General features: G+C 41.8%; 1 protein-coding gene across 1 annotated transcript in view; it reads left to right on the plus strand.

The window, feature by feature from the left end:
- Positions 1-16,078, plus strand: part of VMP1 (vacuole membrane protein 1) — a 166,708-nt gene that overhangs the window by 4,101 nt on the left and 146,529 nt on the right. The window contains exons 2-3 of the mRNA XM_077296195.1: positions 14,256-14,365; positions 15,164-15,263. Of these exons, the coding sequence (XP_077152310.1) occupies positions 15,188-15,263 (76 nt within the window). The 5' untranslated portion in view covers positions 14,256-14,365; positions 15,164-15,187. The remainder of the gene's footprint in view (positions 1-14,255; positions 14,366-15,163; positions 15,264-16,078) is intronic.

The raw sequence follows: 16,078 nt of genomic DNA on the forward strand, positions 1-16,078 counted from the left end.
GGAGCAGAGCAGCAATAACAGACACAGCCCATAGACACGAGTGGAAAAGAAAACAGACCTTTTTCTTCTAGTAATCTTGAAGTAGGGTGTTGTTCATCAATAAATAGAACGCATTTAAAAATTAAACCTTTTTCTATCTACCGTTAGTATGGAAAGTATTCAGACCCCTTTAATTTTTTACTTTTTGTTTCATTGCAGCCATTTGGTAAATTCAAAAAAGTTCATTTTTTCACATAAATGTACACTCTGCACCCCATCTTGACTGAAAAAACAGAAATGTAGAAATTTTTGCAAATGTATTAAAAAAGAAAAACTGAAATATCACATGGTCAGAAGTATTCAGACCCTTTGCTCAGATACTCATATCTAAGTCACATGCAGTCCATTACCTTGTGATCCTCCTTGAGATGGTTCTACTCCTTCATTGGAGTTCAGCTGTGTTTAATTAAACTGATAGGACTTGATTTGGAAAGGCACACACCTGTCTATATAAGGCTAGGTTCACATTGCGTTAGGGCAATCCGTTTAGCGCTAGCGGATTGCGCTAACGCAATGTTTATTTAGGGGCCGCGTTCAGGGGTCGCGTTAACGTCCCCGCTCTCGCAGATCCCCGATCTGCGAGAGCGGGGAACGGACCTCGGGCGCGCCGCGGACGCTGCAAGCAGCGTCCGAGGCGCGTCACAGAAGAACGGCACATCACTTGCGCGAGCCGAAAAAGGCACGTGCTAGTGATGCGCTGCAGGCAAAATTTACATTGCTGTCAATGGGTGCGCTAACGGACCCGTTGCACGGCGTTAATTGCGACATTTTCACCGTGCAACGCTGTCCGTTAGCGATCACCCACTAACGCAATGTGAACCTAGCCTAAGATCTCACAGCTCACAGTACATGTCAGACCAAATGAGAATCATGAGGTCAAAGGAACTGGCCAAGGAGCTCAGAGACAGAATTGTGGCAAGGCACAGATCTGTCCAAAGGTTACCACAGAATTTCTGCAGTACTCAAGGTTCCTAAGAGCACAGTGACCTCCATAATCCTTAAATGGAAGAAGTTTGGGACCACCAGAAGTCTTCTTAGACCTGGCTGTCCACCCAAACTGAGCAATGGTGGGAGAAGAGCCTTGGTGAGAGAGGTAAAGAAGAACCCCAAGCTCACGGTGGCTGAGCTCCAGAGATGCAGTAGGGAGATGAGAGAAAGTTCCACAAAGTCAACTATCACTGCAGCCCTCCACCAGTCAGGCCTTTATGGCAAGACATGTGAAATCTGCATAGAGTTTGCTAAAAAAAAAAAAAAAAGTCACATGAAGGACTCCTAGATTATGAGAAATAAGATTCTCTGGTCTGAGGAGACGAAGATACACCTTTTTTGGTGATAATTCTAAGTGGTATATGTGGAGAAAACCAGGCACTGCTCATCGCCTGCCCAATACAATCCCAACAGTGAAACATGGTGGTGGCAGCATCATGCTATGGGGGTGTTTTTCAGCTGCAGGGACAGGACGACTGGTTGTCATTGAAGGAAACGTGAATGAAGCCAAGTACAGAGACATCCTGGATGAAAACCTCTTCCAGAGTGCTCTGGATCTCAGACTAGGCAGAAGGTTCACCTTCCAACAAGACACACAAGCACACAACTAAAATAACAAAGGAGTGGCTTCAGAACAACTCTGTGACCATTCTTGACTGGCCCAACCAGAGTCCTGACCTAAACCCAATTGAGCCTCTCTGGAAAGACGTGAAAATGGCTGTCCACCAACGTTCACCATCCAACCTGACGGAACTGGAGAGGATCTGCAAGGAACAATGGCAGATAATCCCCAAATCCAGGTGTGAAAAACTTGTTGCATCATTCCCAAGAAGACTCATAGCTGTACTAGCTCAAAAGGGTGCTTCTACTCAATACTGAGCAAAGGGTCTGAATACTTATGACCATGTGATATTTCAGTTTTTCTAATAAATTTGCAAAAATTACTAAATTTCTGTTTTTTTCAGTCAAGATGGGGTACAGAGTGTACATTAATGAGAATAAAAATGAACTTTTTTGAATTTTACCAAATGGCTGCAATGAAACAAAGAGTGAAAAAATTAAAGTGGTCTGAATATTTTCTGTACCCACTGTATATATTTTAGCAAATAGGTATCCTTTACTGCACTCTGTCAGGATGTTAAACATGGCAGTAGGAAAGACTATGTGACGCACGAGACAGACGCAATTAAACTGTCAGGCTGCCTGTGCTGAATTTTCGTTCTCCATCAGATAAAGAAAGGGATTCATCTTCTCCTTTATTCCTCTCCACGCAGCGTCCTGTCAGGTTGAGTGTACACCATGCCTGACAGGATGCTGCTCTGACGTGACCTCTGTTGCATTCTTCAGGTTGCCCGTCCTGAACTCTAGGACAGGGTGTGATTGACGGCAGCTGCCATCTTGGAATCCTAACATAGTGCAGTAGATAGAGCATCCATTTTTGCTACATAAAAGTATTTAGAAAAATGTTTAATATTTAAATGTGTATTATTTATTTTAGTACATTTCTCAGAGAATCCCATTAAAGTGTACCTCCACTCTCACAGCTAAAAGTTTACAGGCCAGGGCTTGGCAGTTGAATCATTTTTCTAAATCACTCTATTAAAAGTTTTTGTTACCCCACAGTATGGCCCGTCCGAAGTCCGTGCCACGGGCTCTACTAAATGAAGCTCTTAGCAACCATCTTCAGCGTGCGAGTGAGCGCTCTAAAATCATATGATGCTCGCTCCTGCACTGAAGACGGCAGCCAACAGCATGAGAAAAACGTTGCTTAGTTTAGTGTAGCCCGCCGTGCAGACTTCGGGTGGTCCGTACTGTATCGGCAAAGACTCTCTAGTAAAATGATTATAGTGCAAGACTGTAGTATTATCGTTTTCTTGGGAAGCTGAAGGTATGCTTTCACTTGGGAAGCAATCACTTATTCATAGGATAGATGACAACTTGCTATTCATTGGGATCCGACAACCAAACAGATTCCAAGAATGGGGGTCTGGCATAACCTATTTGGGAAAAAAAGTGATGGTTGTGTATGAGTTTTCTATGGGATAATGCTCAGCGATCGCAATCAGTACCCTAGACAGTAATTATGGCAATGGTGGCCTCAACCGATGGGACTCACGCCAGTCAGCAAGTTATCACCTATCTGCACCGCAGGATGACTATGGGACCACCTCTCTGTAGTTAGTGTAAGAACGTGTGATATTACTTACACCATTTTCTCAGTTCCCACCAATCACGGTTACATTACATGACATTGCCATGTGCCTTTTCATTTATTTTATTGTTTATATTGTATAATGATTACCAAGTGGATTTACATTGAAGGAGAAAAAGATGTGATCTGTGGAACGCCTAGTTAGCATTGCCATGATCCTCAATGATGATGGAGTATGGCTGCAGGAGAAGGTACTGTATAATATGAGATCGCCACTTATATGGATCTTCACTTCAGCCTTTACAGACGATGACCCTTCAGCAGAAAGTTAGCCAGATTGGCCGTGGACGCTACTTGATGAGGATTTTCCATGGCACAGAACAGGTGTAGAAAAAGAAGAGATCAGATAATGAGTAATAATGATGCTTTACGGTATCAGACTTCCAGAGTGACACCTTACTTTATTGTTGGAAATTTACCTTTCTACAGTAAGACCACGTTCAGTATTTGGTCAGTATTTTACCTCAGTATGTGTAAGCCAAAACAAGGAGTGGGTGATAAATACAGAAGTGGTGACGTGCGTCTTTTATACTTTTCCTCTGGCTTTTCCACTCCTGGTTTTAGCTTACAAATACTGAGGTAAAAAACTCCCCAAATACTGACCGTGTGAATGTGGCCTAACAGCTGAAGTGATTCAGATCCCGACAAGTTTATTACATAGAGCTATTGCAGGCATCTCAGGTTCGTTATCTAATGATGGAGCACATTGTTTTCCTCTATATGTTTAGTCAGAACAATAAAAACTTGTTTTTAAAGGGGTTTTTCAGTCTTATGCTATTGATTACTCCTCCGTTCTCTGTGTAGTGGCTGCTGCTAACAGCTCAGCTCCTATTTTCTTCAGTAAGGGCTGAGCTGCTTTTCTCAGCCGGTGCCAGGTAATAGACTTTCACCATTATCCTAGACCCAGACCACCCCTGTAACGTCATAGGTGTAAAATGGCTGTCGATGCATTGGGTCAATTTTTGTGTAGTCTTTCTACCTTTGTTAGCCACATACTGTGGAGGAAGAACTTGGCAGGTTGGATTTAAACAGGCGTAAGTTATAAAGTCTTCATTAAAAAAAAATGCTGTAATTTTGCTGCTGCCGAGTGTCTAGTCCTATAAGCTATCTGAGTGCTTTCCAAAACTGAAACAATTCTATTAGAGCTGCTGATGGCGCTCGCTGCTGTCCCCTCCCCTTAGTTCATTTTTAGGGCCCGCTCACACTAATGTAGTACAGACAGTGCTCTGACCAATCTGTTTTTTTTCACTGACTGAATTTTTTGATTTGTACCCCCACCATCTTTTCCTAGCTCCATGTAATAGGTAAGCTGCATTTAACCTGAATGGTAATCATGAACAAATCTTCTTAAAAATGCTTGTTTCACGACTATCTTTCCGTGTAAACTGGCTACAGACCACTCGAACGTGCGTAATGCTCGTTCATCTGGTGAAATGATCTTTTGCTGTGTACTTACCTGAGAACCACAGAAGTGTATGCGCACTCAGCAATGTATAGTATTACAGATCGCTCAGTGCTGATTGTATTCTTTGGCCTGCCTGTGTAAACAGGCTATTAAACTACCACTGATCAGTAAAGGTTTACTCATTGGTGGTCATATCGTGTGGCTTGTATACAAATACACATGGTGAGGGCACACTTGCCCACTAAATTCCGGTGGGAAAGAAAAACATAGTGTCTTCCTCTTTAAAAGTCCAATACTTTATTAGACTATATAAAAATACCCAAACCATCTAAAAAGACCAAAACTAAATAAGGACTATAGGGGTGAATAATTTCACTGACCCTATTTCTGACTGCTACCTAACTGCGGATGGTGGCACCCCAGCTCTGCCGTCTTTCCCTAAACTGATATTCTATGTATCCCTAAAGATATAGTGGCTTGTGAGAGTATTCACCCCCCCTTTGCATTTTTTTGTGTTTTGCAACCTCACAATCTGGAATTTCACTGGTTTTTTTTTTTTTTTTTTTAGGGTGTGCCTCAGTTTATGTAAATAACATGCCTACAACTGTGAACATTTGGTTTTCTTTTTATTGTGAAGCGAACAACAAATAGGACAAAATAACTGAAAACTTCAGTTTGCATAACTATTCACCCCCCCCCTTAAAGTCAGTACTTTGTAGAACTTCCTTTTGCAGCAATTATGAGCTTTCCACATCTTGCCACTGTGATTTTTGCCCATTCCTCGAGGCAATACTGCTTCAGCTCCTTGAAGTTAGATGGTTTTCTCTGGTGAACAGCCAATCTTCAAGTCTGACCAGAGATTGTTAATCAGATTAAGGTTTGGGCTTTTACTAGACTACTCTAAAACATTTACACATTTCTCCTTAAACCATCGAGTGTTGCTTTAGCAGTATGGATTAAGTTATTGTCACTGACAGACTAAAACAGGCTTTACTCAAGAATATCCCTGTATTTTGTTCCATCCATCTTCCCCTTGATTCGGACCAGTTTTCCTGCCCCTGTTGCCAAAAAAACATACCCAAAGCATGATGCTGCCACCACCATGTTTCACTGTGAGTATGGTGTTCTTGGGATGGTGAGTTGTAGTCTTTTGGCGCCACACATAGCGTTTACCTTGGTGGACAAAAAGTTCAATTTTGGTCTCCTCTGACCACAGCAGCTTCCTCCATACATTTGAGGAGTCTCCCACATGTCTTTTGGCAAGCTCAAAGCAAGCCTTACGATTTTTGTGTTTAAGTAAAGGCTTTTTCTTCCAACTCTTCTATAAAGGCCATCTCTATTGTGTATGGCCTACTGTGGTCGTATAGACTGATAATCCAGTCTCTGCTTGGGAACTCTGCAGCTCTTTCAGGGTTACGTTTGGTCTCAGCTGCCTCTCTGGTTAATGCCCTCCTTGCTCGGGCTGATAGTTTTGTTAGACGGCTCTTTCTTGACAGGTTTGTTGTGGTACCGTATTCCTTCCATTTGATGATAATGGATTTGATGGTGCTCCAGGGGATCATCATAAATTGGGATCTATTTTATTTCTTTATTTATTATAACCCAACCCTGACTTGTTTGGAGATCTTTTTGGTCTTCATGGTGTTGTTTGGCTAGTGGTGCCTCTTGCTTAATTCTGTTGCATCTTCTGTGGCCTTTCAGAAAAGATAAAGTGTATATACTGACAGACCAGTTTCACTAAGCATGTGACTTATGAAGGTAATTGCTTGCTCCTGAAATTCTTAGGGGCTTCATAGCAAAAGGGGTGAATAAATATGCACTTACCAATTTTTAGTTATTTGATCCCATAAATTTAATTTATGCCTATATTTTTCTCACTTCACCAACTTAACCTATTTAGCGCTGATGCAACACACGCAAATCGTATTACAAAAATATTTAAACACTGGTTGTAATGTAACAAAATATTTAAAAAAGCCAAGGGGGTGAATGTTTTCGCAAGCCACTATAGCATATCTCAGGTAAATATATGTCAAGTCTTGAATATATAAAAGATCGATGTCATTCCAAGTGCAATCTAAAGTGAAGGAACAAAAATGGTGAATTTATCCCAATGCACGTGCAATGCCTATTCATAATCCTCAGTCCGCAAGTGTCAACTCAACTCCTCCGAGTACAGGTTCATCAGGAGGCCATTATTACAGCAAGGCGAAATAAGGTCCAGATGCCTTTATAGCAGCGAAAGAAAGATAGAAAAACGCAATAAAACCTCCTAGAAAAGACTTTGTGTGCCCAAACCCTTATAATGATTTTATATACGGTATATATATTTTTTTATTCCTAATGTTCAATGTTCTTGGTCTAACGTATTGTTTGTTATTTTTAATTCTAAGCAAATATTTAATAGCTAGGACATGAACAAAGTACAAGTTTTGTGACCACGTTTCACAGGTCAAGTCAATCAGTCTGTAATATCACACACTATGCAGTGAGTTCATTGATAAGGGTTTCTCAAGAAGTAGGTTTCCGAATTCCTTGAATAAAGTATTTAAAGGGAACCTGTCACGTAATTTTTAGCAACTAAACTGTCCCCAGTGTGTTATTAGTGATGCAAAGTGCATCCCTAACACCTTGTTTTCAATCAAAACGGTGCTGTAATCCTCTCCAAAAATAAATCTGTATAGTTATATAGTAGCTTCTCTTTTAGTCATGGGGGTGGCACTTAATTTTCTTTCAGTCACAGGCTCGTCATATTGTTGATGCCCACGCACTCTGATGTTCCGGGGTGCACCGACGTAACGGGAATCTGCTCTAAAATCCCATGCTTGCGCAGTGTCAAGCGGCTTCCTGCGCATGTGCAGTGATGAGCATGGTCACATAGCCCGTGACTCGCAACGACTCTGGCGCATGCGCACACAGTCAACAAAGCTGAGTACGTACACCCAGGTTCACTGCGCATGTGCATATGAGGCCGCTGATCTTCGAGCTGCTTCCTTCCTTTGATGGGCTATCGGCTTCAGTCCATGTCTCTGACCGACACAGCTTCTCCCGCTTTCAGGTCGCGTGCAGCATGTGCGTTCCAGCCTGACATCATCCTAGGCGCATTGTCAGCGGGATTGTAGGTTTGTACACACTTCCAGTTGACTAGGAAGGTGCACATAACCGGCAGAGGTAGTGTAGATTCAATAACTTTGTCTATGGGCTTACTAGTGCAGCTGAAGGGCTATGGAGGATTCAGGCCGTTCAGACGTCCCATCAGAACAGATCCTGGTACATGTGAGTGGCTTGAGGTGTGAGTTTTATCCCTGGAGACCTATATGCTTAGTATACCCCATTCTATTTTTAGGACAGGGGAGCTTCTGCTGCACCAGTCTCAGCAGCTAAGAGGGAAATCAGGAAGGCTTCAGAGATGTGCCATTTGCATGGTCAAACCTCCAGAGGCATGTGGAAAACAATTGTGTGCGGACGTCATATCTAAGATTGTGAAATATGAGCAGTTTTCCTTTCTATCAAATATGAGATCCATGATAAGAGAAGAGATGCAGGCTGCAATGCCCCCTCTAGTTTCCCTGCAGACAGCTCAACCTAGTTCCTGATCTAAGAGACCGAGATGGGAAATGGAACAGAGTTCTTCCAAGGAAGAACAATCTCCCAATTCCAATAAGGAAGAGGAAGGGGAGATAGCTGCAGATGCTTGGGAAGCCTCAGCAGCTATAGTGAGGGCAAATATCGGGGCCACTGTAGTAGCCACATTCATGCATCTATGGATTGATGACCTAGAACATCATTTGAGGAATAAGACATCTAGGGAAGTAATTACTTCATTACTCAAGTTAGGCACAGGGTTTGTCAGATGCTTCCGCGGAATCGGTTATATTCACCGCCAAGAAGAATACCCTTTCAAATGCAGCCTATCACGCTAACTGGCTAAAAACATGGACTGGTGATAATCAATCTAAGAATAAGCTATGCTCCATCCCTTTCTCAGGTTTACATGTACTTGGTTCTGTTTTGGATGAGATTTTAGAGAAAGTCTCAGATAATAAGAAGGGGTTCCCAGAAGATAGATCTGAATGGTTTTAGTCCTTTCGTAGGTCCCGTCCCTCCCAAAAGCAGGAATCTACAAGGAAAGGGAAGTTGGGCAGATGCAGTTACCTAAAAGGAGGTAGGGGTAGAGATTCTCTGTTCTTCTCAGGTTCAAGAATGGGGAGACCATGACGCCAGAAGGGTAGCGAGCAGATTTATGTGGTTTCTGAAATAATGGCAGGCTATGCGCAGACATTTAGCATTAAGCTGCGCTTTGGATGCAGCACTGTCCGCTGCATCCAAAGCGCTGCTGACTATTGATCGCAGGTGATTCCGCATGTGTTCACAGAACCGTGCGGAATCACCGCGTCCAATACATTGAACAGGTGAAAGATAGACATGCTGCGGTCCGGAAAGATGCGCTGCATGTCCATCTCCGCAGGTACGGCTGCTTTCACACTAGCGTCGGTACGGGGCCGTCGCGCTGCGTCTGCCCGACGTACCGACGCATACTGTGAAGAAAATGCCCGACGTTGGCAGCGGAAGCAGTCTTAAGACGCATCCGCTGCTTCATTGTAAGGTCCGGGGAGGAGGGGGTGGAGTTTCGGCCACGCATGCGCGGTCGAAAATGGCGGTCTCGACGCACAAAAAAAGTTACATGTAACGTTTTTTGTGGCGGTGCGCCAAAGCATGCGACGGTTGCGACGTGTGGCAATATGTCGCAATGCATCGGTAATGTTAGTCTATGGGGAAAAAACGCATCCTGCAGACAACTTTGCAGGATGCGTTTTTTCTCCTAAACGACGCATTGCGACGTACAGCCAAAAACGCTAGTGTGAAAGTAGCCTAAGAGACGGGTGCCGCTGCACACATAGTGGATATTTCTTGAAATCCCATCCACTATGCTGTAACATGTGGACTCTGCAGATGCGCGGAGCGTCCTACCCGCAGCGTTTACGGACAGTAGGAACATGCCCTTATTGGTTTTTTTTGTTTAGTTTTTTTTAAATAGTGTATTAGAATTTTTAGATTATTTTTCATTTTAAATTTTTTTTTTTATTTTGTGCTCAGCTGTCCTTGCCTGTGCCATAGATTTAGAATGATGTGGCAGGACATGACAAACATGCTATTCAACTCCTCCAGGCTGAAAGTGAGAGCGTGGACACAAGTCCTTTGTTCTGGCTGTCAGTGGGGATCTTGCATCAAACTATCGGTTATTTATGCAGTGGGATATGTGATCATTTATATAGAGCAGAATACCCCCTTAACTCCATCAGCATCAATTTAACAAAATTGCCGTAATTCATTCTGCTATTTGAATTCTCAGTTTGTGAAGTAATCCCAGGTTTATTAGTGTATAAAAAAAAATATGCCGCTTCTTTATTGTGGCACTTTTTTATTTAGCAACTCATTTTTTTTTTTCAGTTCTGTTCTCTTTGACTAGTTTGTCAAACATCTCATTTCCTTTTTTGTTGAGTTTGTATAGAAAAATAGATTCCAAAAATAGGAAAAAGCTGATCCTCGCAGTTTATTATAAATTCTGTCTTTCTTATTCTGTTATTACCCGGTTTTAATCTGGTGTTTGGCACAGGCTGCTGAAATCTAGTCAAGCAGAATAAAGTAAGACAGACATACAAGCATAGGGGTATACGAATCAATATTAACATAGAGGTATATGAATTAATACTGCTTAATCCTTAGACTAGATATTCTTAAAATGTGCTAGATGGGCCTGAAAATGAACCTACATGCGGCATGAATTGGAGCCTGTCTCTGTTATTTTCATTTCATGGGGCATGGAGAAGCCACTGAGGATCAGCCTCATGGACTAATCACCCGAGTGGCATGGTCCCAGCCAGATATTAAATCTTGCGTTTTTATAAAAGGCACATTAAGTGGAAGCAGTAGTACTTCTTATTTGGCCGACTGATCTCCCTTGTATCTCTGAGCTGGTACTTTGCACATGTAGTAGTATATGAGGTGGAGAATGGGCATGAAGAAGGTTTGGAAGAAGGAAGCAGGATCTTCTCATATTTCTGAGGACAGTCTGGTTGTGTACTAAATATTAGCTGACCGGGGGAGCAGGATGTTCTTGTTCCTGGACATGCTATATGTCTTCTCTGGTTACAGCATATTTACTATTACTTCATAGATTAGCTGGATCAAGACTAAATCCAACTACTATTCTAGAAGTGTTTTCATGTGATGGCTGGGGGAAGAGCACTTCTAATGTGCATTTATACACACTAGTATTGGGGCACACCTCTTAATCAATGAGTTCCGGTTTTTCATTCTGTCCTGTTGCCACAGGTGTTAAAAAAACAAACTACACTGAATTCGAGCGTGGCCCTGTAATAGGAGCCACACCCTTGTAACAAGTCAGTTTGTGAAATGTCTTAAATAGTCCATGATCAGCCTTGGTATTATTGTAAGACAGAAGCATTTTCCTTGTTCCACTTTTGTTGCCTTTTTGCAATCTATATCGGATTAAAGGCTGAGCATACCTCTTAAGACTCTTTATCGGCCTAATTCTTGAAGCCCAAAATGTAATATAATACCAAGTTATTACTTTGCTGCCTGGACAATTTTATGAGCCTTCTTGCTAAGAAATGCTTTGTACTATTGTTTCTTGCTACACTGGGATTTATAGTCCAGTCTGTATTTCTTTCTGTATATCAATATAAAACAGTTTTCTTTAGAAAAAGTTTATTGGCTAGGAGCAACAGCCACAAAGTAGAAGACCACTTACGATACAGAGCAGAGAGCTGAGGTGCGTGGCACATAACATACACTAATAGTCTGGGCCTGGGTCCCTTAGTTCCCAATAAGAGTCATCTTAGCGCTTCAACATACCAAGACATTTTGATCACATTTATGCTTCCAAGTTTATGGGAACAGTTTAGAGAAGGACCATTTCTATTTAGCATCACTGCGCCAGTGTACAAAGCAAGGCCCATAAAGGTATGGTTGGGCTTTGACCTCAACCCCATTAAACACTTTTGGATTGAATTAAAATTCAGATTGCAGGCTTATCTAACATCAATGTTTGACCCCACAAATGCTCTTCTGGATGAATGGACAAAAGTTCCAACAGACAGTCTAAAATCTTGTACAAAGTCTTCCCCAAAAAGTGGAAGCTGTTATAGCTGCAAAGGGGGGCGAACTCCAGGTTAGTTCCTATGGATTAAAAATGGGGTGTTCGACATGTGTGTGTCCCAATACTGTCCATATAATGTTATGCATGCATATGTATAGATCGGTATATCCATTTTACAAACCACTTCCCAGTGAATTGAATAACCTTGTTTATCTCATTACAATGGCACATTGTAAGAGGTGGGATAAATATATGAACGCAAGTGAACCTTCAGGTTTTGAAGTTGATGTTTTGAAGCAGGATGGCAAGAGGAGGATACTAGTGATTTTTACAAGGGCCATATTGTGATTACAAGATGACTTGGTCAGCTACATCTCCAAAACTGCAGGGTTTTTTTAGGGTGTTTCTGTTATGAAGTGATTAGTAGCTAGCAAAAGTGGCCCAAACAAGGGTCATCAGTAAACCAGCGACAGGGTGATAGGGCCTAAGGACCACTGATGTGTGTGGTAAGCTAAGGGTTATTAGTAGTGATGGGTGAACCCGAACAGTAAATACGGACTTCTCCCAAAACTCTGTTTTACTGTTCCACTTCAGCAGCCCATGTGAATTTGCTGTGAGGAGCGCTGATGTCAGTAAGGTTATCGCAGTTCAGAGCCGATGAACTTTAGTAACCTTACTGATGTCACGGCTTGCTTTTTTTGGGTCGCTGGCCTATATTTAACTCTTAAGTGTAATTTAAGCTTATAACTGTATACCTTTAGTCTGCACCTTGTGCCATATGTACAGCTCGTTGTATTCGCTTTATATTATTGGAATGAGGCTCTTCCGGTTTCTGGCTAAACGACCTAATATTTGACCTAGATGCGTCAAGGCTGTTGGTGATACAAGAGTGAATGTTAATGTGGGACTGAATGGCAGCAGATCTCATCACCTATAGTACAAGTCTAACTAGCTGTCTACTCCACCCTTGTGTACTGTTATTAGTGCTGATTTACAATAATATGTAGCTTGATGCTAATGATTCATCGATATATAAAACTAGTAATTGATGGCCTCTTTATCCAGACATTCCTTTTTTTGCCAGTTAGACCTTTTTATTTTCTGCAAATCATACATAGGCAACCATAATGAGATTGAGATATTTATTTTTTGGGGGAATTGGGCTTGTTTTGGGGACTGCTTGGTACAAAGTTGTGACAAAGCCATGGAGGCAAAATGTTTTTCAATTGAGTTGCTAGGATTTCAAAAGACTCTATCCCTGAAGAAATTTTTATTTTTTACAGAAAATCTGTCACCAATTTTGCCACCTAATCTGAGAGCAGCATATGGTAGAGACAGACTCCAATTGTAGCAATGTGTCAATGTGTTTTTGGGTAGCAAAATCTTTGACAGACTCCTTTTAAATGAAATACAGCTCTACAGAACATACAGTAGAATATATCACTAATCACACACATGACATTTACACCCAGTGGCTTACAGATGATGTCTCCTTCCCATGCACCCCACCTCCCATCACCTGCTGCAGGTTACAGTGATGTCAGGCGTAGTCTGGGGTGCCCCAGGGCTTCATGTACCATGTATTGCACTTACAGGGCAGTGATCAGGCAAGAATTGACATGTTGGCACAGCAGAGTATGGTGCCAACGGCACCTGAGCTTCTCCATTGTTTTCTACTTAAAGGTGTTGTCCACTACTCCGACAACTTTTTTCTCAATCACTAGATTCCTGCACATAAAATAATAATGCCTTTAATCCCCTCCAATTCTGGCTCCGTTCCAGCAGCACTGCCGCTGGGTCTCCCTGGGCTCGAGTGACCTTGATTAGTGATGAGCGAGTGTGCTCGTTACTCAAGTTTTCCGAGCATGCTCTGGTGATCTCCGAGTATTTGTTAGTGCTCGGAGATTTCGTTTGTGTGCATGAGTTGCGGCTGCTAGACAGCCTGAATACACGTGGGGATTCCTGAACAAGTAGGCAATCCCCACATGTGTTCAGGCTGTCTAGCAGCCGCAAATCATGCAGCTGCGGGGGCACAAACATGATCTACGAGCATTCCCAAGATACTCGGAGATCACCAGAGCATGCTCAGAAAACTCGAGTAACGAGCACACTCGCTCATCACTAATGTTGATGTGTCCTGTGAGCCCTGCAGCCAATCAGCGGCCACTTTACTCTTTGACTTCCTTCAGACGAAACTGACATCTGGAAGAAGTGAGAACAGCAGCAGCTGTGACTTCCATGTCAGTTTTCGTCAGATAGAAGTGAGCCTGTTAGCGGCAGCTGATCTCCTGCTTGGCTCACATGACATGACATCATGGGAAATCCGGCATCGGAGGGGACTATAGGTTATTATTATTTTACATGATGGAATAGGGTGATTGAGAAGGAGTTGTGCGAGAAGTGGACAAACCCTTCAAAGAAGACTTATATTGGATAAGTAGTAGTAAATGGTGACCTCATTTTGTTTTCTCATTTTTGTCTCTATGAAGGACTGAAGAGGACCTGTCCTTACGGTATTTAATGTCTCTGAAGTGAAGGGCAGATTTGAACTTTGTCCAACTGGAAGACGTCTTTGAAGAATCTGATCAAAGCTTGTGAGGTAGATTCTGTTTCTCAGTTTACAGTGTTTCCACATATTTACACAGTATTGCTTATTTCTTGGAAAACATTCAGGTATAGAGTACATTTTAGTGGCTTACGCCTTTTCTGGTAAGCGGCATTAGTTTATGAGTTTCCTTCCCTTTCCACACATACGGTAGTTATTAATCCATCCCAGTGTGATCCAACATTAAGCTGTAATGAGGGTATTGGTCATTGTATTTTCATGACCAATTACAATTCCATCTGCCTCCTTGGCCTGTAGCCAGTAATGCATACATAACAAGAATTCTGCTGACTGTTTGTCGGTAGCTTCATGCATGCAAATTAATGAATATACGGAATTTCTTCTATGTACTGTTTGTAATTCTATTGAGAAAATTGGTTAACCAATCACTTAAAAGGATTATCTGAACTAGTTTATTTTACTATAAGCCTAAGCATTAACAGGCAAGTTGCTAACTACCGTACCTGCCTGTTCTGCCCAGTGCCGACTAAGAGCCGTCAAGGTCTGCTCCTGCTGACGATTCTGCTTCTTCACGTCAACAGAGCAGCTCTTGCTCTTCCAAGCTGCTCTTTTCATGACATCGACATCATGCTGATTGACAGCTGGCTTGCTGCAGTTATGCGGCGGGGAGCCGGCTGTCAATCAGCATGACATCAGCAGTCATGCCTCGTCAACAGAGAAGAGCAGAAGAGAAGCAGCTGCTTTGTCAATATGATGTCAGCGGAAGCCACAGAATTGTGCATAAGTGGGAATGACAGTGTTTTTATTGTTTTTTTTTATTCTTCTCATAAGTCTCTAGTTCAGTTGACATATGAAATGGCAGAGAATGGCACAGATTGTGAACAGCGGCGTGTTGGAATGGCCAAAGAACAACATAACGGAAGCTTTACAGGTATTCTACTCCTTCATTAATGTCATTGTATAACTGCTGTGAACAATAGACATTTTTTACTATTTATTAGTTTACTACTGATTTAATGATGCATTAATCCTGTGTGTGTGACTTTTTGCAGATTCCCGATTTCTTTTGCAATCATCAGATTTGTGTTATGAGGATCTAATACTGAATCTTATCACATAAACCTAAGGTTTAAGACACTAGGTTTTTATAAGCTTTATTTTATTATTTTGTATGCAACTGTAGATTTATACATGAAGAATAGTACAAAAAGTCCATCTCTCAGATAAAGAGGAACGCTGAGATATAGCAGAGATCTGGAGATATTAGATCCTGGTAGTTAAAGTTCTTTTTTTTTTTTAATTCAGTCCTTTTAAGACTGCATCTAAGCAAAACAATATGTACCCTAATCCCTCCTAATTATATATGTACTGTAAGTGTATTTAAATGCTTCAAGGTAGTTACGAACATGAGACAATTCAGAATCGAGATCCTCGATGTAATAAAAATCTTTCTTTATTGTAACAAAATTAATAAAAACCTTCATATACATGATGCAAAAATGTTAAAATTGCAAATGCGTTTCAGAACAAAGTTCTTAATCATCCTCTTTAATGAAAACTTCTTCAATAATTGTCCCTCTATATGTCACTCACTGACTTGAATGCTTTTGCTTGTAAATATTGCAGCTGAGCTCACTTCTGTAAATGCCCTTACTTTTTCCTACGTTTTTTTTCAAGGTACGGCACACTCATACATTGCACAGAATGTGACCCTGCAGTGCCCATGTAACTTGAGATGACAATTCT

The sequence above is a fragment of the Ranitomeya variabilis genome, chromosome 3 (assembly GCF_051348905.1).
Source record: "Ranitomeya variabilis isolate aRanVar5 chromosome 3, aRanVar5.hap1, whole genome shotgun sequence".
NCBI classification, from domain to species: Eukaryota; Metazoa; Chordata; class Amphibia; order Anura; family Dendrobatidae; genus Ranitomeya; species Ranitomeya variabilis.